A 23,683-nucleotide genomic window follows, 5' to 3' on the forward strand; every position below is an offset into this window, starting at 1 on the left:
ATGTTGAGAGCGGGCAGCGCGGCGGCCATGTTGAGAGCGGGCAGCGCGGCGGCCATGTTGAGAGCGGGCAGCGCGGCGGCCATGTTGAGAGCGGGCAGCGCGGCTGAGGGAGCGGGCCCGTCCCCGCCCCGCTGCTCCGGGTGTCCCTGTCCTTGACGGCCGCCGTGCCACAGCAGCCCCACAGAGCCATCCCGTCCCTTTGGATGGGGTGGAGAATTGGTTAAAAAATCCCCACGCTAGGTAAAAAGGCGCTCCTGGAACTCTACCGTGGCTGTGCACCTGGAGCCGTAACACTGATTGCAGGAAAACAAAAAAATAAGATGTTTTGTTATCACTGAGCATGTAACCCCCAGTCATCGAAGTCTGTCTTTCATTAAGGGTGAATGAACCAGTTAAAAAGTTTAAGAGAGAATTGACACTGTCACGGTAACAAACAGAAAAATGCCCTGCAGCTGCGGGCTGGGTGCGTGTGGGAGCTCGGACCTGGTTTCAGCCGTGAAGATGAATAGGAACCCATGTAATGGAAAGTTTCTAGACTAGACAGGATACATGTCAAATAGCGATGGCTAAATCGGGTACCTGAGGGATACGGAGGATTACAGGGGTATTTTTGAAATAGAGCTTAAATAGCTTTCACAGACTGCAAGCTTTGTTATGGCTGCAGTAAATTTGAGCCAGGGAAACCCTTTAAGGAAGTATCAGAAAGATGACAGTTTTCATTTGGGAAAAAAGTGGATATGGGGTGGAGATTAATCTCACTTGCCAGTACCGAAATGGCTTTGAATTTCTCTTTGGAGCTATTACATATAAGACATATTGCTGAAATATTCTGTAAATTCTTTAACAGATTTTCTAACAGTATTCTGTAGATTATACTAATTCAAAATTCAGAACCTGATTTTCCCCAAATGCCTAATGCTTAATCCTACTTCTGTCATTGGGTTATTTATTAACACTAGGTAAACAAAGCTTTATATATTTATGCATATCATTCCAATTGGAACCTCACTTTTTTTTCCAAAATGGAAAATAATCTATTGCTTTGTATTTTATTATTAATTCCTGCCTTTGCATCCTCAGACTTTTTGCTAACACATGTCAGAAACATCAAGGTAAGTAATCAACCATGTGTGGGTTGTGGGTCTCCCACTCCTCAGAAATTAATTTCTTGCAGTTTATCAGCATTTATCAGTTCATACAATGCTGGCAGCTGGAGCTCTGTGTTCTCTGGTACCCCTGGACACAGGATAAAAGCTGGAACTCAGACTTGTTGATCTCTAATCAGCCTCAGTTTTCAATTAGCTGTGAAGTTCTTCTCTCCCTCTTTTTTTCCCCTGTCATAACTACGTAATGGTGACATATTTTAGTAAAATATTTAAATGTTTAAAGCAATCAGTGCTGCCAGAGAACTGACTTTGGCACCTTTTAAGGAACACAAGTGAAAAGATGGCTCTAAGAAGCAGAAAACATGGCATCGAGATAAAGGCCCACTGTCCAAATGACATGGTTGGATTTTTCTCAAAAGATTTACATGTTACCACAACATGAGATACATCTCTCAAAGGAGCCATTCTGGTTTTGGCGGGATCTCTGAGTAAGGCAGTGCTGCCTGATGTTTTGCCTAATTTTCTTTGGTTATCTTGCAGGCCACTACTCCTCACCCCCATAAATTATTTCACCCTTTCTCAGTGGCTGTGAACTCTGAAAAGCCATGGAGGGCAAATCTCTTTAGGGAGCATTCTGAGTTACTGGGTAGAACAGGACAAAACAATTTACAGTTGATTGCTGTTGATTAGATTATGATTTTTGCTAAGACTTTTTCTTTGAAAATCAGGATAGTAACATGTCTAACTTTTAAGAGTCAATGTGAGATCTAATGCTGCAAACTGGAAATGCCAGGGATTCTTATTATTAAGAATAATAAGATATAATTATTATATCCCAGATATAATGTAGCTTTTTCCTTCTGATTACTGTAGTGTCTGGGGTTCTCTATGTTCTCTACAATGCTAAAGCCTTTCTAAATGGAAAACTGCCAAAGCTCTGTGAATGCACCATCCATCCATAACAGAGCACTGTGGAAAAGCCACTTGATTCTCCCAGGTTTTTTTGGTACTTCATGCAAATGTGATTTGATTGAAATGGTGGAGATTGCTCTGTAGGGTGAAGGTCTTGGTGCCCATCAGTGTCTTGGCCCCTTTGAGCAAGCAGTACCCAGTGCTGAAGCATGGCTGGAATTCTGGCTGTCTGGTGACCTTTAAGCTGTCAAAGCTGCTTTTAGAGCCACAGCCAGGTAGACACAGTTGGCAGACCCAATTCTGCTGAAAATGGAACAAAAATCCGCATCAGACCTCCCTGTGTGTGCTGGCACACCCTGTTCCTATGGACTGCATTATGGGCTCTTCTCTGTGACACCCAGTTGGCATCACTTGGGGTGATGAAATCTTCAGTGTTGCTGTAGATGCAGAGATCATTTTCATGCCTTGTTTTCCTATGTAGCATTTAGGGATAGATGCAAATACCTCATTCAGTGTTGTGGATTCCCAGAGGTCGCTTCAAGATAACTGTACAATCTTTGCTGAGTCTTCTAGTTGTGCTGTGCTTTAGTTTCCCAAGCTGTACAATCAGAGCTTCTTTCAGCAGCTACTGTAATGGAGTCCTCTTTTCCCTCTGTGTTTTCTTGGGAGTTCAAATTTCTCTTTTACTTTCCAATTTCTGTAGACTTTTTGCACCTCTAGTTTTTCCTGCTGCCAGAGCAAAACAGTATTAAACAAAAGTTTGTTGCTATTGCACAACTGAAAAATAATAAAATTCTAATAATCAGTGCAACTGGCAAATATGTGAAAATAATAGAGAAACATTTTATCAAGTAACAACTACCCAGGTAGAGGATGTTAATTCTCATTTTAGTCTAGAATTGCATAATCATTTTGATTGGCACACTATTGCTTTTGGCCCACAGAGCTCAGAATGACCTTGATGTTAGCGATGGCTCAAGTTACACTAAAGTGAATCATTAAAAATGAAAAAACCCAAAACAAAATTACAGACTTAGAGTCACGTAATCGCCTCCCAAACCCTGCAAACCAGGGTCAGCTAGAGCAGGTAGCTGGGTGATGTCCAGCTGGATTACTGGAGATCAGCTCAACTGCAATGTCAGTAGTGCCTTTCACAGAGAGATTTTTCTGTAGTTTCAATGGAAATTGCAGAGTACCCCTCAAAATATTTACAGAATCAAAATAGAACTCCTTTAAAACTACCATTGAAGCCATGGTTCTGATAAAGAATGTGCACAACATCAATTCTATAAAACTCAAATGCAGGTACAGTATCTTTCAGTTTGGAAGCAGTAGTCAGAATTGCAGAATTTGTAGCTATATACAAATATACTTTATAATTTACACAAATATATATATATATATTTTTGTATTTTGTATAAACTGTGTGGTAATGCCACTGTAAGGAAAAGTTTGTACCAAACAAACTGACATTTTGCAGAGTTCCAGCTTTTTGTTTCCCAGGGTGCATACCTGAGTTTGTGTATTGTAAGGGGAAATGACAAGATGTAATAACAGTATGGATACAGAAAAAATATTTCCAATATTGGAAAAGTCAGATTTCTGTTGATGCACACTCTATACTGACATTAAAGGAATCCATATATGCTTGTGAAAAGGAGAGATGGACACACAGAAATCATATGGATGGCAGTAACAGTTTGAAAGATGAACATAAAGGAATCCACACTGACATTTTTTGCCAGACTCTTACAGCTGAAGAGAAGCCTCCTCCCTCAAACCTTGCATTACCACAGATTTAATATAGTGTCTTGAAAAGAACCCCAAATAAACAAAAAATAACCCTCTGTATTTCAGTCCAACTGGGAAAGGTACTGAAAGCCTTAAGTGTACTTGAGATATGTGTCTGATTTGTTGTGTCCTTATCCCTGCCTTTGGTGGGGCAGGTAAACACGATTCCACAAAATGTGACCCCCGAGGCTCTTGGAGCCAGATGAGATAAGGTGTTTGCAGCTGAGCTGATGGGAATTGAGTTACACAAGCTGTTATTTTAACTACACTCAGGAAGTTTGTTTAATGCATGTCCTCTCTTTCAGAACAGAGTATGAGGTACTGTCATACAGCTTCTGATATTTGCACCTACTCTGGGAGCAAATATTGGGGGAAAAAAAAACCCCAAAAACATTTTAACTAATTATTTTTCCCCCCTCCATGCAGCTTTTTGTAGTGACAGCCTCCTCTATCTAATCCTGCTGAATTACCTTCCTACCTGGTCATGTTAGGATGAGAGGCTGGTGGGCTGAAATGGGAAAAATTTAGGAGTCTGAAGAAAATGTAAGGCTGCATCACCTGATTGGATTTGTGTAACAGGAAAAAAATCTGTGTAAACTGGGTTTTTATGCTTTGATACAATGATTTTATTTCTTCCAGAGGAGAATAAGTTTGAAAAGAAAATATGTACTGCAGGACCCAGATCTAGAAATTCTCAAGAAAAAGATATTGCTTTGAGGACAAGATAGTTTGGTTTTACTTGAGGTCACATAAAGCCAACCCTTACTCAAGGAAGACCTATTAAACAGATTTTAGTGTGTTCTTTAGTCTCAATGACATTTAATTATAAATGGCACTGAGCATTTGAGCCTCTTTTCCTCTCATTCTCCCTCATATTTCGAGGGTCAATGTTTTTTTTCAGCTGGAAGAAGACACCTTTTGTGTCACATGAGCAAAATATAAAGTGAGCAACATTTGAAGTTTAACTTACCTTTCAAAAACACAGTATTTAAGATACACTAGCATCAAATGAAAAACAAAGCTGGGAATGCCATAAGCAAAATAACTCCAACCTGCCTCACATCCCTTAGTTGCTCTTCCCTCAAATTTACTTCAGTTTATTAATGAAGACCTTTCTCAAGCCTTTCTTCTCCTAGACTTCTTTTGACTTGTAACAACTACACGGATGCTAAGAGATTTATTCCTACCTAAGTCATGATTTTCTCCTTTTTTTCTTTTACAGAAGCGAAATGCTGATAATGACTTGGTGAGTAAGGTTTGGTTTTGTCTCAGCTACCAAGATTTTATAGTGATAAGAATACTCTTACTGTGTTCACAAAATGTTTCTGTGAGTCCAGTCTGAGCAAATGGATATTTCTGAGTGTGTGACGAGGAAAACAGCCCAGAGCTGCCTGTTTTAGGCTGTAGGACTAACTAGACAGTTTCTTTCCAAGCTCTGGTAGAAGCTCCTGGACAAGGAAAGAGAATGAACAAATTCCTTTTAATCTCATTGTATTTGAATAAATACCCAAGTTGTTTTGAAGTTACCTCTGCATCTCTAATAGACTTTCATTCTATGTTGGTTTTGTTCTTATTTTTATGTTGCAGTTATTGCTAAGGAAGGCAAGAGGCCTCATCTCTGGGGCTGATTCCACTTGGCACCTGGATTCCCCTTCAGCAATGCTTAAATGCTTTGATTGTTTGGGGACCTTCTTAATCAATCAGCAGAGATCAGACCCAGCATAAAACCTCCAAGGTTCTTTCCAGTGCTGCTTCTGCTGCAAGTTGTGGAATTCCTAATGGAAACATCTGTTGTTACTCATTATTTCACTTAGTGTCCAGAAACCTTATACCTGAACATTCAAAGAAAATAAGTTTGCCTTGCCCATTTCCTTGTTTAAAAAAGACTGAGTTCCAGCTGGGAGGAAGCTGAGAATAACATAAAATGGAATTTGGAGGCATTTGGGCTATTTTAAAACAAGAGGATTACTTACATCCCTGCTCAAGGAGTCACCCATTCCTCTGATGACTATAGTCATTAATACAGTGAGGCATCAGTAAAGAGCTGTGCTCTTTGAATAACCATAGAAAGTCACTCTCTCAGTAGAGAAAAAAACTATTCCTATAATGGCAGTATTTTTGCTATGGTGGTAGTATTTTGTTAAAGTCTATAGTTACGACTTGTGGAATAGCACTGCATGTCAGTGAAATAGATATCCAAGGAAACACAGCAGTGCTCCAGTTCTTATATTAGGTCTTTCTTTTTGCTTTGGAGTGATCAATGTCCTGCTGTGATTTCTTTTAAAAAATATAATCACAACTGATTAACACACACATGAGCGTGCTCTTTTTGTTTGTTTTTTTTTTCATTTCTCAATGTACAGGTTGTCAATGGGATGGAAATCTGTAGCATGAAAATTGATAGTAAAATAACTTCCCGCTTTGCACACAATGTCATCACCAGTCGAGCTGTCAATCGTGGGAATGTGCCCAAAGAAGTCTTCTTTGATGTTGAACTCCCTAAGACAGCCTTCATTACCAACTTCAGCATGTGTGTAATCTTTACAAGATTGTTAAAGAAGACTAAAAATCTCTACTAATTCAGATGGGAGAAATGTAACCCAAATGTTCATTTTTCCTTTGCTATTTGAATAGATTTCTAAACACCTCCTGGGTAATTTTCTGGTACTATTAACTTAACATGCAAGATATGTGGAGAAAGGCAAACATTGGTATATCTGTAGAAAAGATGACTAATTTTCAATTACTTCTATTCATCATCATGAATAGAAGGGAACCTTAGGGAATGCGGGACCTTTCCTGCAGATTCATCCACCTTTTCAGAAATGCAGAAATGCCTCTTACTTACTCTGGTATTATCAAACCAGGAAAGTTCCATTACTTAATTTCCCTGATGGCATTATAGCTTAATTTATCTCTTCATTTAAAAATCATATTTGAATGAAAGGCAGAAAGCAGAATTATTCCATTACATTTGTACCTTTAGTTGCAATCATGTGCAGTTCTCCACCATGATGAGGTTTGATTCAGTTAAGCACATCCATCTCTGCTAATCACACTGTGGCTGCTTTATCTCCAGTGAGGAGGAGTAGTAGCTTTAGGACACAACCACCCATAATGCATTTTAGAACTTTTTTTGGTAGAAAGAGGTGATGAGAAATTGCTGCTAAGTCCTCTAAGGAGTTCCAGGATGAAATGCTCCTCTGTAGATTATGACATCTGGAGAGTTGAGTCACATCCACAGAGTTGGTTTGCCATTAGATGAGATGAGATGGTGAAGATGCTGAAGTATAGGACTATAGGTGTAAGTTGTGTTGCTGTAGCCCAGTTTTGATCTAATTCAAAGTAAAAATTGGTTTATCATACTTCCATGATACTGAGCACAGAGCTCTTCATTCCAGCTGAATTCTCTGAGGAGCCTGGCTTCAGTGAAAGGGCCCAAATCTTGGCAATAGCAGGTCTCTGAAAGTGATTATTAGCAAACAAATCAATAAAGGGAGAATTCCTGTAGTAACCTTCAACTGAACTAGGACTTTTAATGTGCAGGACAATTGATGGTGTCACCTATCCTGGAACTATAAAGGAAAAAGAAGCTGCAAAAAAGCAATATGAGAAGGCTGTTTCAAGAGGACAGACTGCTGGTCTTGTCAAGTAAGGATCACGTCTTGCTGCTTCCACACCATCACTCCATAGCAGACTGTGAGATTGGAATTGCTGTGTTCTGGCACTTTGCTGACATTAGGGCACAAAAGAACAATCATTAAGTTATAGTTATTGTAGCACAAAATGTAGAAAGAAAATACAGCCTCTGACTGCACAGGCACTGTCTGCAACTATGGAAAGGCTGTTCCTGCAAATTTCACTGGCTTTGTGGGACTATTCCTGGGATTAAGCTCAGTGAGGAACTTGAATAAATTTTTCAGGCTGAGTATGATTTTGAGTATTGATTGATTATTTTTAGCAGTATATCAAAATTCCCATCTTTATTTTACTTCTTTTTGAAAAACATATGCCACCAACAATAGATACTGTGAAAGAAGATAAAGATCTTTTTCCCACCCATTTAAATACAGAGCTTCAGGAAGAAAAACAGAAAAATTCGCTGTCTCAGTCAACATTAAAGCAGCCAGTACAGTCACTTTTGAACTCACATACGAGGAACTGCTGAAGCGACAGTTTGGAAAATATGAAATGTTCATCAAAGTAAAACCAAAGCAGCTTGTCAAAGATTTTGAGGTAAATGGAAAACTGATCAAATTTGACTGTAATTTAAGAGATGATGGAATTCTGCATATCTGTTGAAAGTGAAGTACCATGGTCATTCCCATTGGTTCACAGGTGAGCTAAAGGCCATGATAACATTTCTCATGAGTTCCATGGGGAGCAGTCATCAGTATGCTTTAGTGCAGGCTTTTACTTGTAAACCTGACAAATTTGCTCATGTACTGAGCATTCAAAATGAAATCTTGTATGAAAACCTGAAAAAAATATTATAATGCCTTGGAGTAATTGTATGCATCCTTATAGATAAACTCCAGCTTTCTCACACCACTGTGAAACAACACCATCTTTAAATCACAGTGATGCATATGTCATATTCTGCAATACTGCAGCTTTTTCTGCCTATCTGCCTCAATGGGATACCACTATCTAGTTTTCCAACAAGTCATATTTATATTAAAGTTTATTTATTTCTAGCTTTGTTTTTAACTTCTGAAAAAGCCTCTTTGGCTCAAGATGTATTCACACAAGTGTAGATTTGGACTGCCATGATGAATTACAAAAGTAAATTTCTTTATATTTATTAAAATCCCTCTTTCACATCTGTAGTTGCTGATCCTGCTGTAAATGGCTGAGTTGATGTATTAATGACAATAAATTTTCAATTAATATTTCAGATTGAAGTAGATATCTTTGAGCCCCAGGGTATCACTGAGCTGGAAGCAGAAGGAACATTCATCACCAATGAGCTACAAAATACCATTAAAAAAACTTTTTCAGGAAAAAAGGTACATTGATTACTGCATTCCATTATTAACTTATGGTTGTAATTTTGAGATAATAATTTCAGTGCTAGCAATGGCAGCAAGAGGAAACCCGGATACTAGCAAGATTACCTCTGACAGAAAAACTGAATTACTAACAAGTAATTCTTTTCCCTTGTATGGGGGTGGTAGAATTCCTAAATACATACAACAGCTTGATCAAAGGTGTTGTTCAGAGTGAAGAGCTGACCCAAGGCAGATGAGGAAGTAAGCGTATGGAGAAAGCTATGGATAACAGCCTTCATGTTTCAGTTACCACCAATAAATTTCTAAGTACATATGGATATGTACAATCTAGTGGCTAACCCAATAAAACAGGTTGTTCTTATGTCTGTGAAAATAAATATTTTTAAAATTGCAGATGTGTTCTGTAGAAGATTTTCAGCTATTAAGGTTCAGATCTAAGGAAGGTTTTTTTTTTCAGGGCCATATCTCTTTCAAGCCAACCCTCGATCAGCAGCGAACATGTGCAAATTGCTCAGAGTCTGTCTTGGATGGGGATTTTACTGTAAGATATGATGTAAAGAGAACAACTCCAGATAATTTGCAGGTAAGTCTAACAACTTGAAATTCTGAACTGTTGAACAGTGTAACTTGCACAGTAAAGGTCAGGGGGCAGCGGGGGCCAGTTGTTTCCTAAGGAACAGGCAGCTGAGTGGGAGCAGGAGTCAGTCTTCAGGGTGGGATCCAAAACAGTGGAGTCCATGGATAGGAACAGTATAACTGGGACACAGCTGGAGACTGACACTGTAGCTGTTCTGACACTGTAGCTCAGCCAGGGACTAAAGGCCCAGTCTTGCACTTCAGTGACACTCCTGGGCCCATGGACAGAGGTGAGACTGATCAGGGCCATTAAAACCTTTTAGGCCACTCAGAGGCTAGTCATTAAATGAGAGTAATATCTCCTTTATCTGTTTTACCTTTATAATGTACCAAATTTTTGGTGGTGGTGTGGGGTTTTTTTTAACATTTTCTTTTTCAGATTGTCAATGGCTATTTTGTACACTTCTTTGCACCAACAAATCTTCCGAAGTTGTCCAAGAATATTATTTTTGTATTGGATACTAGTGGCTCAATGTCTGGAAGAGAAATAGAACAAGTGAGTTATTACATTACTGTAGAGTTTCAATGAAAGAGCTGGAACAGTGCTGGGAGGGAGATGCTGCTGGAAGGAACACGATGCCTTACAGTGCACATGTGCTGCTCAAGCTGTAGCGAAGTGGCTCAATGGTGTGACCTCTCTAATGCCCACTGCCAGATGTACTAGTTTGCAGTGTTGCTGTAGAGCAAAAATCTATACATTTAGCCTATATTTACTTATAAATGTCATTAGGTCAAAACTCTAAATATCAACATTTCCAGAGAGTGCTGTTGTGTGCGCTTGACAGTTCCAAAATAAGCCATGTATACAGATTATGTGCATTTTCTCTGTTCACTCTGTATCTGGGAAGCAGCAGCTCTTTTCAGAGTTATGACTGAGCTAGTGTTCAGAATTTTCAGGCTTTGGTGCTGCATCAAAATATTCAGGCATGCTTGTTTATGAGCTTCTCCACTAACCTAGCTACCCATTTGCCATGCCAGCTTATCTCAGTGTAAGCAACCAACCATGACGGGAAACCTGATTTTCATCTCAGCTACAAAGATTTACCAGATGTTATTGCAGCTGACTGCCCTACGGTTACTCTGAAATTGACACAGGGATTGGCAAGAACAGAACATGCTCAGAAGTTTTTCAATATATACTGTGTAGGAGTAAAAAATAGCCCAATGCTGAGAGATTAATGATGCAAAATCTGTAAACACATATTCTGTTACATTTTGAATCATGTATTTAAATCTCTTTGCCTTACAGACAAAAGAAGCGCTGCTAAAAATCCTAGATGACATTAAAGAAGATGACTTCTTCAATATCATATTATTTGATAGTGAAATATCTACCTGGAAAGAAACATTAATCAAGGCCACTCCTGAGAATTTGGATGAAGCAAGGAAGTTTGTTCAGCACATTTCTGCTCAAGGCTGTAAGTACTTGACTGACCTTGCCAGTAGGTCACTGTGTACGTTAATTTATTGATTGATTCTGTGAACACAATGCTACAGTGTGTTGGGGTTTCAGATCGCTGATGAGGCACTCCTGAAGTTCAGTTTTACTCAGAAAATGACACCTATTTCTCTTTATGCTTCCAAAGTCCAGGTACTTTTCTATCTAGACATCCCCCTGCTTGTAAATCCAAGTCTTTCATTTCCTTACTGTAATGAAATCTCTTCAGACACCAGTGAAAAATGGACCTTTATCTTGACAGCCCTTGCTGAACCCAAATTTCTATATCTACCTCATAGTGACAAATTTACATGGTGGTTTGATGAGAGGAATTGATATTCTGAATGCTGCTCATGAAGAAAACCTTGTGCCCAAGAGAAGTGCTTCTATAATTATCATGTTAACAGATGGCCAGCCAAATGTAGGTAAGTTTGTGCTGGATGGAATAATAAAGATAGTTCATTAACTGACAAAAAAAAATGCTAGTTAAAAATGGCCTTCCTCTTTGACTTCTGGATACTTTCATGATTTGAACTCTATTATACCAGCATCATAGTACTAAATCAAGATTTTGGTAATGTCTCCTAAGAAATCTGAACATGCCAAGTCACATTTGATTTTGTGATCATGTTATCTATTTTGAAAACAACTCAAACATTTCTTGGTTTGATGCAGGTCTATCAAATACTCATGAGATTGAGAATGCAGTGAAGAAGGCCATTGATGGGAGATACACCTTATACAATCTTGGCTTTGGCAGTGGTGTCGACTATGGCTTCTTGGAGAGGATGGCACTGGAGAATAAAGGATTGGCCCGTCGGATTTACCCTGACTCTGATGCAGCTTTGCAGCTTCAGGTCAAGTAATTACCATGTACATGTGATCACAGATACAGTAGGTCAGATAACTATTCATGTTCTTACTTTCAAATAATCAAAATCCCAGCATGTAATATGATTCTGAGATGCTCTAGAGTCTGCTGTGATCATAAAATCATAGAACAGTTTGAGTTGGAAGAGACCTTTAGTTGCATTTAATTTTCCCCTTCCCTTATATAAGCAGGAAGTGCGGGGACAGTAGGGACATACTGTGGGCTATGGCAGGAAGTTTAAAACTTGGCATAGGGTGACACAAGTCACAGTTCTGAAGGACACTCTGGTGGAATTGCTGCAGTCATTATATCTCTGCACCTCACAGATCATATGGTTAATGTCATGTCAAGGGACAAGAAGAGTAACAAATCATAAAGCTCTAGATATCCTTTCTGAAGAAATTCACTGCAAGCAGGTGTATCTTACCACACTCCTGAGGCATTTTAGAGTTGTATAAGACATGGAAACTGGTACAGGCCATACAGAGTTGCCTTTTTTCACTCTCACATTCCAGTATCAGCCATTCAAAGAATTCACCAAAGAATTAGATTTCATTGCAATCTCTGGTAAGATCAAATACCCAGTCTCCTTTGATTATGATGTCATGTCAATCTCTGCAGAGAAGAGGTGTAGAAAATTATCTCTATCAAATAACAGGAGGCTTGGTATGCCTCTTCATTTATATTGATGGAACTCATCATCCACAGCAAATTATTCTCAAATATTCTTCCTTTCTCTTAGCAAGACTGAAGAGTTTGTATGTTCTTTCTTATTTCCATTATTTGTAGATTTCTAGGCCTTGCACTCTGAGATTTAACTAAATATCTAAATATTTTTTATAAAATACACTTTTAGCTTTCATTGCTGAAATAGCAGGATGTTTGTGGTTACAGATCTACCCATGAATTGAAGAAACAATGATAATTACATGTTTTATTTTTTTCTTTCAATCCTACAGGGGTTTTATGATGAGGTGTCAAATCCCATGCTCATAGATGTGGAGTTAAACTACCCAGAAAATGAAATATCAGACCTAACTACTAACAGCTTTAAGCATTTCTATGATGGGTCTGAGATTGTGGTGGCTGGGCGCTTTGTGGACAGCAACCAAAACCATTTGTCTGTAGATGTAAGAGGTGAAGGTGTAAGTATGAATTTCTTTGACTTATGTAAGCTACACAGAATCTCTGAATATTTCTTTTGCCTCCATTGTGATGAACAAAAATGCAATGTGAATGTGGAATACTGGGTTATGTTCTGTAGTGTACATCTCTAAAATTCCCAGAAACAATGGGACAAAATTCCTCTCACAACACTGGCAATTTTCTGGCATAAAACCAGACATGTTTTCAATTTCATAAGATTTTCATGTGTGAAGGTCTTAATTTTTGGGAAGTTCTGTCAGTCCCTGGCTACTTGTGATACAGAGAACATTCTCACTCCCAACAGGCTCACAACGCCCTGTCATACACTACAGAGCAAGGTGCTGAGCAAACAGCTCAGGCTTTCCAAGAACAACAATACATATTTGGAGAGTACATTGAAAGGCTCTGGGCTTATCTTACCATTGAACAGCTCTTGGAAAAACTGTAATTATACCTGGAATAATACCTTAACTCTCTGACTTCTGCAGTTTCTAGGATGTGAAGCTGACATTGACATCGCACTGAGGTGCCAGTGGGAAAGCATAAAAATCAGTGAGGCAAATCCATCAACCTACTCCCTTCCCTAGCCTCTGTATTCATGTTTCAGGTTGCATTTGAAACAGTTTGAAATTATTGCAAGTATAAAGCGCAGTTTTGCCTTTCTCTTGGACAGCCAGTAGAGTGAGAAGTGCTCTTAGACTGTAAGTTACATCTCATTGATAAATTACCTGCAGAGAAATGACTTTACTTTGAAATATGTAATCTGAAGTGTGGTGAGTGATTCAGCAATCACTGATGCTGGGAGTTTCTTCCTGTATTCAGCATTACAGCCACAGGAGAAGAAAAGGAGAACCTTACAGCTCAAGCCCTGGCTCTCTCACTACTGTACAAGTTTGTAACACCACTGACATCCATGGTGGTAACAAAACCAGAAGAAAATGACAATGAAGAGGGGATTGCTGATAAACCCACTGAAGGTATAGACATCTTCACAACTGTACTGTATTTGAGAAGCTAAGAGTTCCTTTGATGTTACCCTAAAGAAAGGCTTCATGTGGGCACAGTTTTAAATAAGTATCTGCAAAATCTACTTTACAAGCCTGGCATGTGTGTGGTTTATGAAAAATTACTTCTCATTGTAAAGCTCATTTCCATCAAAATATCCTTCATTACTAAATCATATGGGCAAAGTACTATAAATTTAATATAAATGTATTTTACACTAAATAGAAAAACTACTATAGAAAAAGACCCTGGAAGCCAAGAAGCGTTTCTAATCTAATAATCCAGCTATATTCAGATGACTTACCATCACTATTTTTCTACATACTTCAGCCTAGGGATAGATGTAGTAACCTGTTTCCACATGAAAAGGGAAAATTTGCATGAGCTCTTCTTCAGGCAGGATATATCAGGTTGTAAAAAGATTGAGATTTCCTATGTAAAACACAATAGTCATATTACATATTGCAGAAAGAGAAGCAATTATATTGAAAGCACACAATTTGTTTTCAACTCCTCTGATACTTTAGCTAATTATTAACTCCTTGCTCAGTGAAACATTCTTTTTCCTACAGTCAGCCTCTCTGTTTAACCCCTGTGTAACACATTCTCTATTCCTCCTTGCTTTCTGGCCAAGCAAGGCAGTGTTCTCTGCTCAGTGTGTCCCCCAGCCATCCTAACTTCATCCCCAGGTATTGTTTGAGCCACCCTCATCCCACAGGTGACAAAGGCTTTCCAGTCTCTTCTACCAGCATCCTTTATTTTTTTCTCCAATTTTTGTTTAGAACCCCTGAAAGTTCCTTGGAATTTCTGTGTGGGCTCTCTGCTGCCTTCTAGATGAAAAACTTTCTAATCTCCTGATTTTGGCATGGGAATTTAAGACATTTTAGCATAACAGAGATACTGGAGATTGGTGAGGTTTTTTCAGCTGCAGTAAGTCCTGAAACCAGTGAATTGCTAAGTGCCCTTCAAATCTGAATCATTCTTCAGGCATTCTGCTGATAAATTTTTGCATTATGTTTCATGACTCTCATAATGGAATACTGACATAAAACCCCTTCATGATTAATTTAACACTCAAGTCACTACACAGCATAATGACTTTAAAGTTTAAGCTGGTCTCCATAAAATGGAAACCCCCAAACATCTGACAGAAGTGGCATCCACTCAATCATCTTCAGTTCTTTGCTTTCCCTTTCCAGGTATTTGTAGTACAAAAGTTCTTTTCTGAACCCTTTTCCAAGTAAATCCTCTCTATATATAGGTATATAGAGCAGTAATAGAAGAAAACAGTCAAAGCACGCCCCCATGTAAGAAAAAAACCCCAATTTTACTCACCCTGAAGTCTCAGTTCACAAATCAATGTATTCAATCATCCAGTCAGCATTAACATAATCATCCAAATGCCTGGAAAACCACAAAACAGTAAGTAACATTTTGCAATATAGGTATGGCACAGCATAAAGCCATTCAAAATAGAGCTCTTGTCCCATACATAATAAATTGCAGTTCTGCTGCCCCATATAACAGCTTTTTACTTTCAGTATGTTCCTGTTTGACCTACAAATACTGAGTTGTACCACTGGGAAGAAATGTCATTACAAAATACTGAAGATAGCTGGTTGTGTTTTCAAACAGTTTTAATTGTTTTAAAATGTTTTATTAGAGTCAGAATCTCTCCTGTTTAATTGTATAACTGAAACTGTAAATTTCTTTTTTCTTCCTATTACTTCTTATCTGCCCATGGCAACAGCTGAAGGTATGTACATTTCTTATTAAATTTACTTAATATTTTTAGACATGGATTTTCTACATTACTTATTTGATCTAGGATGCAATATTTTCCTAAAGTTCATGGAGCATTAATCAAGATTATATTATGAATAGATATACAACTTTTCAGATGGATAAGTTTGTGAATAGTGGTTTCAGTTCAGTTCCTGTCTCTGATGATTGCAGCATCCCACCACTGTGGAATTCAGGCCCAGTACAAGTCAGCTGCTCTCCAGGGCTGCCACTGGGGCCTTCCAGGTGGCAATCTCATACAAAGATATCTTCATTCATGCCATGAGTGCCACTTCTAAAGCACAGAAACACCCTGACAGAATTTCAGATGTACAAAGAGCAGAAGAGTAGAAAAATGTGGAACCAGGCAGGCAATTCTTCCTTCCCATAGGTGCAGTTTAGAAGAAGGTGGCACAGAGGGATCAGAGAATAACAGGTTGTCCCAGTCCCAGAGAGAGCCAGCCCTGTACTCTTTGGAGATGTTATATTTGTGCTGGAAAGCAGGGTGTGCTTTCAGCCCCTTCAATATTGTTGCTTTGTAGCACTGTTAAAGAAACTGTTTTGACTACATTTTTACCTTATAATATTTAGAAATTGATACATACTTACAAGACTTTTGGGTTTTGAAGGTAGAAGGAATGAAGTGGGTGAGATTGGTTTTCATTCTTTGTAGCCTCTAAAATAACATTTTGTTTCATTCAAGCAGGGATGTTCACAGGTCCTTTGATGGGTAAGTAATTTAACTTACTTTTCTGAACAGAGCAGGATCTATCAACTGAAATCACCAGAGGCAGAGGTGCCTTTTCTGGCAGTACAACTGGACTTTAGCAAATACTACCAAATTCTGCTCACTGCTGAAAAGACACTTAAAGGTTGAACAATATGAGGTGACAAAGTTTCAGCTAAATAGTTTGTAAGGAGAAAATACCTGTTCATCAAACCACCATTTTTCCCTGAAAGCTGTTTCCCAAGAACAGAGTATGGATTTAATTCTGCATTTCCTTTGGAATTATATAAAGCAAAGGACTGTGATGTCAGCATCTCTGGCTAAATTAACATGTTCAGTCACTTGTGCAAAAAGCATCTGTTTTATTCAAGAGAGAGCAACTGATGCACCAAATTGCTGGCTGGGCAATCCTGGAAATGGAAGAGTTACAGTTATGCTTTTTCTCTGGATGCCAGTCTCTAGTTTTTTCAAGTCTTCACTGAAAAGACTTAAATACATTCTGGAGGAAAAAAAAAAAAAAAAAAAAAAAAAAAAAAAAAAAAAAAAAGTAAAACTAACAAACAAAACCACCCCAAATATCAAAAAGTCAGAAGTTTTCAATGGATGATGTTGCATTTCCTTGCTGATAGTTTAATCCTCAAGTCTGAAATATTTTTATCCTACAGATATGTTGCTTGGGCTATATGGAAACCCTCAGAGCAATTTAAACTACAAGTGAAATCTGTATCTATCCTGAAGCTTTTTTTTATTCAAAAGCAGCACACAAACTGTCATTCCATAGATTAAAAACTAGGATGCAATTACTGATTTACCTAGCATATTAACTCCCTGACATCTTACATGGCCCATGCAATTTCCCATTTTCTAACAACTTTCTTTCCTTCTGCAGCTTCACCACTCTATTACACATCTGCATCAGCACCTACATGGTATACTAGTGGTGAGTAGCTGGAGTAGTGTCTGTCTAGGAGAACAGAAGAGGGTATTTAAAGCTAAATCACACAATTCTAATGAATATTTTTAATATTTCCCTTCCATAAAAGCAGCCATTTTTAAGGGGCAAGTATTTTAATTTACTTTTTAAACATCTTTCAATGTCTTCTAAAGATCAAGTAATTGAAATTATATGTGGTCATTTTCTCAGTCCTCCCTCCCATCAGTAATTTTTGTGTTGATAATTGCCTGTTTCCTATTAAATAATTTATATTTAGTTATTAAATTTAAATATTAAGCAATATTAAAAGCTCATGGGGAGCTTTGACCCTGTGTATCACTATACAGACACCAGTGATTTGCCTTTACAGTTGATGGAGATCCACACTTCATTATATCAGTGCCACAAAAAAAAGATGCCCTTTGTTTCAATATCAATGAAAACCCTGGCATTATCTTAAATTTAATAAACGACTCAGTTACAGGTGAGTTTTAGGCTTTTTTTTTTTTTTTTTTTTTTTTTTTTTTTTTTGATACAGGATACTTCTAACAAAATGTGTTTTAAGGCTATTTCTCTCTTTGTAATGCATAAGCTTTTTTCCCCAGCAAAGTTAGCAGGAGGTCCTGTAGCTATGATAGCTTACTGTTACCATGACTGTTTTCACTTCTTGTAGCAAAAGGAAATTTTAGACTTACTTTAAAGGCAACTGGGAAGGTTGACAGTAGTAATTTGTCTCAGTGAGTTGTAGTAGAAGCAATAAAATAATCCTTAGGTTGCCAGTTTGTGGAATGTCTGCTAAAGAGAGGCTGATGTCACTCAGACTCTGTACCCATCACAAACTCTCTGTGCTTTGGGAAAAACTGAACTTTTCTCAACAAAATGATTGTTGGCTCTGTGGAAATTCACAGAACAACCCCCAGAACTTTATTTTGCTTTGGTACAAACATTCTCAAGTAACTTTGATCTATTTTTCAACTCATATTTAATTTTCTAAGTTGCTAAATTTTCAAGACACTCCTTGACATCAGTTGATCAGTCTATAAAACAATATTTGTTTCATTTCTGTATTAGGCATCACAGTCAATGGAGAACTTATTGGTGATAAGAGAGCAAATAGTGATGCAAAGATCCAAAACACATATTTTGGAAAACTAGGTATTGCAAATAAGCACCTGGGTGTAAAGCTGACAGTAACTCCTGAGACGATCACAATTCAGAATGGTGATGAAAAAACAGGTTTCACCTGGCTGGACTCAGTCACCTTGCAACAAGCAGGGTAAGACTTACAGAAAGGGTATTGGGCTCTTGTATTACTTTCTACTTGTCTTAAAATATTTTAAAATGTTGATCAATAATATACTTCTAAGATTTGTGTGTGAATCTACAAAAGCAATTGATTCAAGCCTTGCTAGATTCTGCTCTTTACTTTGTTGTGTAATTGCTGAATTACTCACAAATTCCTCTGTTTGAAATAAGTAAATGAAGACTTTTCTCTGATCTTCTATTGTTGTGACTAAGGTAAAACTAGATTTGGTATTGTGCTTTGTAGAGCAGTGTCTTGCAAATATTTAAGGAGTAACTTCAGACATAGTGTGTAATCTTTCAAAGGCATAATAGCGTTCCAAAAGCAAATCTCCATTTTAAAAATTGAACTTGTGGCAGTTACAGAATTGGTATTTTTTTTCTTGTCAGCAGGTATCCCAGTTTCTCATGGGATCGATTACAGAATAATTTATACCTGTGCAAATGGTTTATAGAAGGAACAGGCAACATTTTCTCTTCCTCGGTCCTTTACATTTCACTGTGTAGAATAAAATTCCTGCCTTCTCAAGGCCTGGCAGTGCAGCAGAAAGAGCAAACTGTCATTCATACACATGATTTTTTTATTGTGATAAACATATGGATAATACCACTGACACAATCAGAAGCAAATCTTCTCTATCCTAGCAGTAAAATAGGCAGTTTGGGAGTTGACTTCTCTGAAAAACTAAAGGAAAAAGTGTTATGTAACACTCAGCCAAAGAACTGATGGTTTAATAATAGAATTTTTATCACTGAGCATCCACATTCTGTATCTACATATCACCAACCTATCTGTAACGCTGTTGAAGGACAGGTTTTGCTAAAAATATCTTGCTGAAAAGTTTAAAGGCCAGGTAGCCTTTTCCAGTGTCATTTAATATGATTCCAAGACCTCTGTGAATACACAGAGAGACTCCATGGAGCAAACCAAGCAGCAAACACTCTCTCTTACAAAACACTGCTCAGTTTATTAAGCTACATTTGTCTTTTCTTCTCACATTTCTTTCTGTTGCTGTTAACTCTGGTAAACACAATGTTCTAAGGCATGTTTTTCTTTTTCCCTCAGTTTAACTTTGATAATTAACAGGAAAAAAAATCTGGTGCTCTCAATGGGTGGTGGTGCCTCATTTGTTGTTGTTTTGCACCAAGTGTGGAAGAAACATCCTCTCCACCAAGATTTCCTGGGACTGTATACATTGAAAAGTGATAAACTGTCTGAACAGACCCATGGATTATTAGGTATGACTTTGTTTAGTGTTTCCCTGCTGGTCTTTCTTTATGAGGCTACATAATTTATAGATCTAATATTGTAGTTGTGCTGAGAATAATCACACCCAGAAATTTCAGAGATCAACACATGGATTATTTGATTTTTAAAAAGCTGAATACTTGGAAAATGTGTAATAAATTCAACAACACACCAAGTGAGGATATCTTGAAAGATATCTAGAAAAGGCTGTGACTGTTCTGTGCTTCAGAAGCTGGAACTTAAATCCGGATGATGTGGATACAATTCTGGGTTATAAACAGAAAATAATATCAATAATGCCTCAGGCATGTGTTGAACCTTACCTGAAACTTGGTGTTTGCTTATCCAATCCAAACTCTGAAGGGACATGGAAATGAGCACAGGAATGTAGAAAATCTGGGATTTCTGTTCGCTTTGCTTCTCTTTTCATGCCTGAAATGGTAATTTTAGCTTCTCTTTTTAGGACAATTTTTCCAGCCCATTGACTTCACCATACTTGAAATTCATCCTGGGTCTGATCCCAAGAAACCAGATGCCACAATGGTTGTTAAAAACAATGAACTGATAGTAACAAGGTACAAAATAATGAAGTCCTTAGCAAGATTCCTTGTCCAGGTGCAGCTCCTACCTCAATACTCCCATGGCTGTGTTTTCCCTTTCAGGGGCTGGCAGAAGGATTACAGAAGAGATCCTGCACACGGGGTTGATATTCCTTGCTGGTTTGTCCATGACAATGGAGCTGGGCTGATAGACGGTGTTCACACAGATTATATTGTTTCCAGTCTCTTCTAAGCAACTTCCTCCAAATGCACAGGCAGACAATATTTGTTTGAAAGAGCAGTATTTTCAATACATGAGATCTATTCAAAGCATATAAGCATACATGTTTAGCAAGGACAATGTATGATGGATTCTCATAGAGAGTTTTACTGTGTATTTGATCCAATCTGGACTGCAGGATCCCTCATCCTCTGAAGTATCCTCCTTACTAGATTTAAAATTCTGACTTAAAATATTACTTTGTAAAACATAACTCTACCCAATTTTTAATCAATAATTGAGTGTCAGGAGTGATTAAATAAAAGTATCAGTACTCAGTGCCTGGTTTTGTTATTCTGACAGCTTAATATTCTCATGCCAGTTTCACAAAGACCTATGTGCCAGATGCATTTTGAAATTGAGCACAGGAGGATATCTGACAGCCCAGCCCATATTTTGGGATAATCCTGTGCTACTTGGAACCACGTGCAGTGCTGAGGGCTGCTGCCAGCACAGGAGGTGACTGTTGGCATCCAGGACTTCTGTATTTTAGCATTTTAATTTGAACCTAACTTTTGAATGTCTGAATCTGTATAAGTTAATGAAGCATCAAAGTTGAAAGCAGCACTCACATTTGAGTAAAGATAGCTCTTTTGGACTGTATCTTTCTTGAGGAAGACCCTTCCTTCCTTCTGTTCCCATAAAAGAATTTATGAACACATTCAGGGCAAGTGCCCCATTTATTTATGTATTCACTTTTTACTGCAAGAAATTGCAAGCTCTTACTTCTAAAGCAAAAAAACCCACCCAAACAAAAACATGTTCTCTCCGTCCCATATTTCTTATTTACTTCAAGATTTCTTTTAACCAAATCAGCCACAAAATGGCAGTTGTGGTCTCACATGACAAAGCAGAAAATTCCCCAACAGTAGCAAGACAAAGAAAGTAATTGTGTGGAAAACTAGAATGCAGAACACAGAGAAAAGAGGAGTGTAGTGGGAGAAACAGATGATAGAATATATGATAGGTTAAATGGAAAGAATAAAGGTAGAGGTGAAAAAAAAATGCAACAGAAGAATCAAAGAGGAAAAAACAGAGGAAATATATACTTACTGGTGAATTTATGGGAGATACAGGGCTTTCTGAGGAGCAAAATCCTTTACTGAAAGCAGCAGTTTTGTAGAAGAAAAAAAAAATAGGTGGGGGTAGAGGGTGACTGCAGATCTTTGCCTGCTAAATCCAGAGAGAAGTGGTGAAAGAAAACAGTAATTTCTACAGAAGGTAATAAGTGACTGGATAACAAGGAAGGCAGGGAGAGCAAAAGGAAGGAGTGAGAGAAGACCAGAACATTGGAACCTGTCAGTTTAAGTTTACACGGTTCTAAATTTTCATTGTAAGGGAATTAATCAGATGGAATGGAATAGAATGCAATGAAGAAATGACCCATTTTGGATCCTGAGACAGAAGCTGCGGCACTGTCCATGGGTCTTGTCCTAGCTTGCTCCATTAACACACAAAGCAGAGCAGTGGAAGTAGACCTTGACCTACCTGGCTGGCAGAGTTTGGGCACAAGGCAATCCTGGGCCAGCCAGAACTTTCCTGTTTGATTTATTGGGATGAGGCAAATCTCTGGAACTGGCAGGAGTCTTGTCTGTGACTGATTTGGGAGCCATAAGTTGCTCCCAGGTCTGCTTTTGCACAGCTCCTGTTAAATAAGCACTCAGAGATTCCTGCAAGGCAGGAGGTAACAGCAAATGTCACTAAAGGTAACAGAGGGCAGAGAGAAGCAGCAGACAGATGCTCACAGTTAGATAAAACATTTACTCCTCCTGCTGATGGCTACAGTGCTGTCTAAAAGAGAAGATATATCCTGTGAGATATGCATAGATCTGTTACATATACGCTGAAACTATTTTGTACTGGAATTAGAAATTACAAAATGCCAAATATTCATTACTGCATCTTCCTTCAGCTTCTGAACAAGGGAAGGGAACACAGGAAATCAGAAACCCACCAGAACTCACTTTGGGGCTTGGAACGCACAGGAGAGTGACTAAACAACAAATTAAGAGACAATTCAAGTGAAGAGTGGAATGGCACCTACTTACAGAATGGAAAGCACATGTGCAGAGGGCAAGCAGCACTACATGGATTTGGGAGCTGCAGCAGCCAGGCACACCAGTGACTTTGGGCTGCTGCAGAAAGCACAGAAACCTTTGTCAGCACAACTTGTCTATTCAAAGTCAGATAAAATCTTTGAACAATGTGAGGAGTTTCTATTGTACCTTAGTAAGTTCCCTGGTCCAGAGCTTCTTTGCAGCAAGGGAGAGCTTCACTGGCAGGGCAGCAGCTGCCTGGGGCAGCTCAGGCACTGCAGGTTGAGTACAGCTCTCAAGCATGGCCTGCATCTGATTGAGCCTCACTTACAGAAGAAGGTCCCAGGTGAAAGCTACCTCAGCCATGAGCCACTGCTCCCTGCTCAGTGCTGTTTCTATCCCTGCTGCTGGGAGCAGGGCAGGAGGTGATGCACAGACACCCTATAATTGAAAGCAGGGAATATTTAATTTGCAGCAAGGCTGCTGGTATAACCCCGGATCAATAGCTTGTGATTCAAATCCCAAGTTCATCTACAATGGAAACAATCAGATTGGGAACCCTGGTTTTGCTGCAGTGAAGTGAGCAATCTAATATTTCCAGTTTCCAAATTCACATTGTTTTTCATGTAATTTGTGCAGTAAAATCAGCACCTTGAAAGTACAAGCAATTCACACAAACATATCTTGGCATCGTGTCTGCACAGTTCTTTAAAGAACAGGCTTCTAATGACACAGTTTGTTTTAGCTTACTGACTCTGGCAAGAAATTTTCTCTCTTTTAGTACATTGCTTAAAAATAAAAAGGTTTTTCCAGTTATATATTATTGGCAGGATAGAAAGAAACTTCTGTTAAACTGCCTACAATGCTGGCAGTTCAAAGATACAAAGGAATTGAAATTCTAAAACAAAATAATTTTG

At 38.4% G+C, this 23,683-nt stretch overlaps 1 protein-coding gene and 1 long non-coding RNA gene across 3 annotated transcripts; one reads left to right on the top strand and one right to left on the bottom strand.

Annotated features, from left to right (window-relative positions):
• The first annotated feature begins 1,013 nt into the window (after window positions 1–1,013).
• LOC100227823 (inter-alpha-trypsin inhibitor heavy chain H3) lies at window positions 1,014–21,008 on the top strand. Its single transcript, XM_030283153.4, has 22 exons — window positions 1,014–1,112; window positions 5,032–5,055; window positions 6,173–6,339; window positions 7,356–7,460; window positions 7,883–8,045; window positions 8,708–8,818; window positions 9,279–9,404; window positions 9,837–9,953; window positions 10,707–10,875; window positions 11,195–11,320; window positions 11,571–11,752; window positions 12,726–12,911; window positions 13,217–13,356; window positions 13,735–13,889; window positions 15,668–15,673; window positions 16,403–16,429; window positions 17,316–17,366; window positions 17,731–17,844; window positions 18,432–18,636; window positions 19,729–19,901; window positions 20,375–20,486; window positions 20,574–21,008. The coding sequence occupies exons 1-22, from the start codon at window positions 1,023–1,025 to the stop codon at window positions 20,701–20,703; spliced, it is 2,679 nt and encodes an 892-aa protein (XP_030139013.4). The 5' UTR covers window positions 1,014–1,022; the 3' UTR covers window positions 20,704–21,008.
• Window positions 3,422–20,657, bottom strand: LOC115496960 (uncharacterized). Of its 2 annotated transcripts, none has more exons than XR_012057896.1 (5): window positions 20,540–20,657; window positions 15,253–20,343; window positions 14,222–14,349; window positions 10,043–12,381; window positions 3,422–9,933 (listed from the first exon to the last, which is right to left on the bottom strand). It is a non-coding gene; the product is annotated as an uncharacterized lncRNA (long non-coding RNA). The 2 variants fall into 2 exon arrangements; XR_012057897.1 differs by lacking the exon at window positions 20,540–20,657 and having other exon boundaries at window positions 15,253–19,347; window positions 20,235–20,384.
• Window positions 21,009–23,683: the final 2,675 nt, after the last annotated feature.

Source organism: Taeniopygia guttata, chromosome 12, assembly GCF_048771995.1.
Source record: "Taeniopygia guttata chromosome 12, bTaeGut7.mat, whole genome shotgun sequence".
Lineage (NCBI taxonomy): Eukaryota > Metazoa > Chordata > Aves > Passeriformes > Estrildidae > Taeniopygia > Taeniopygia guttata.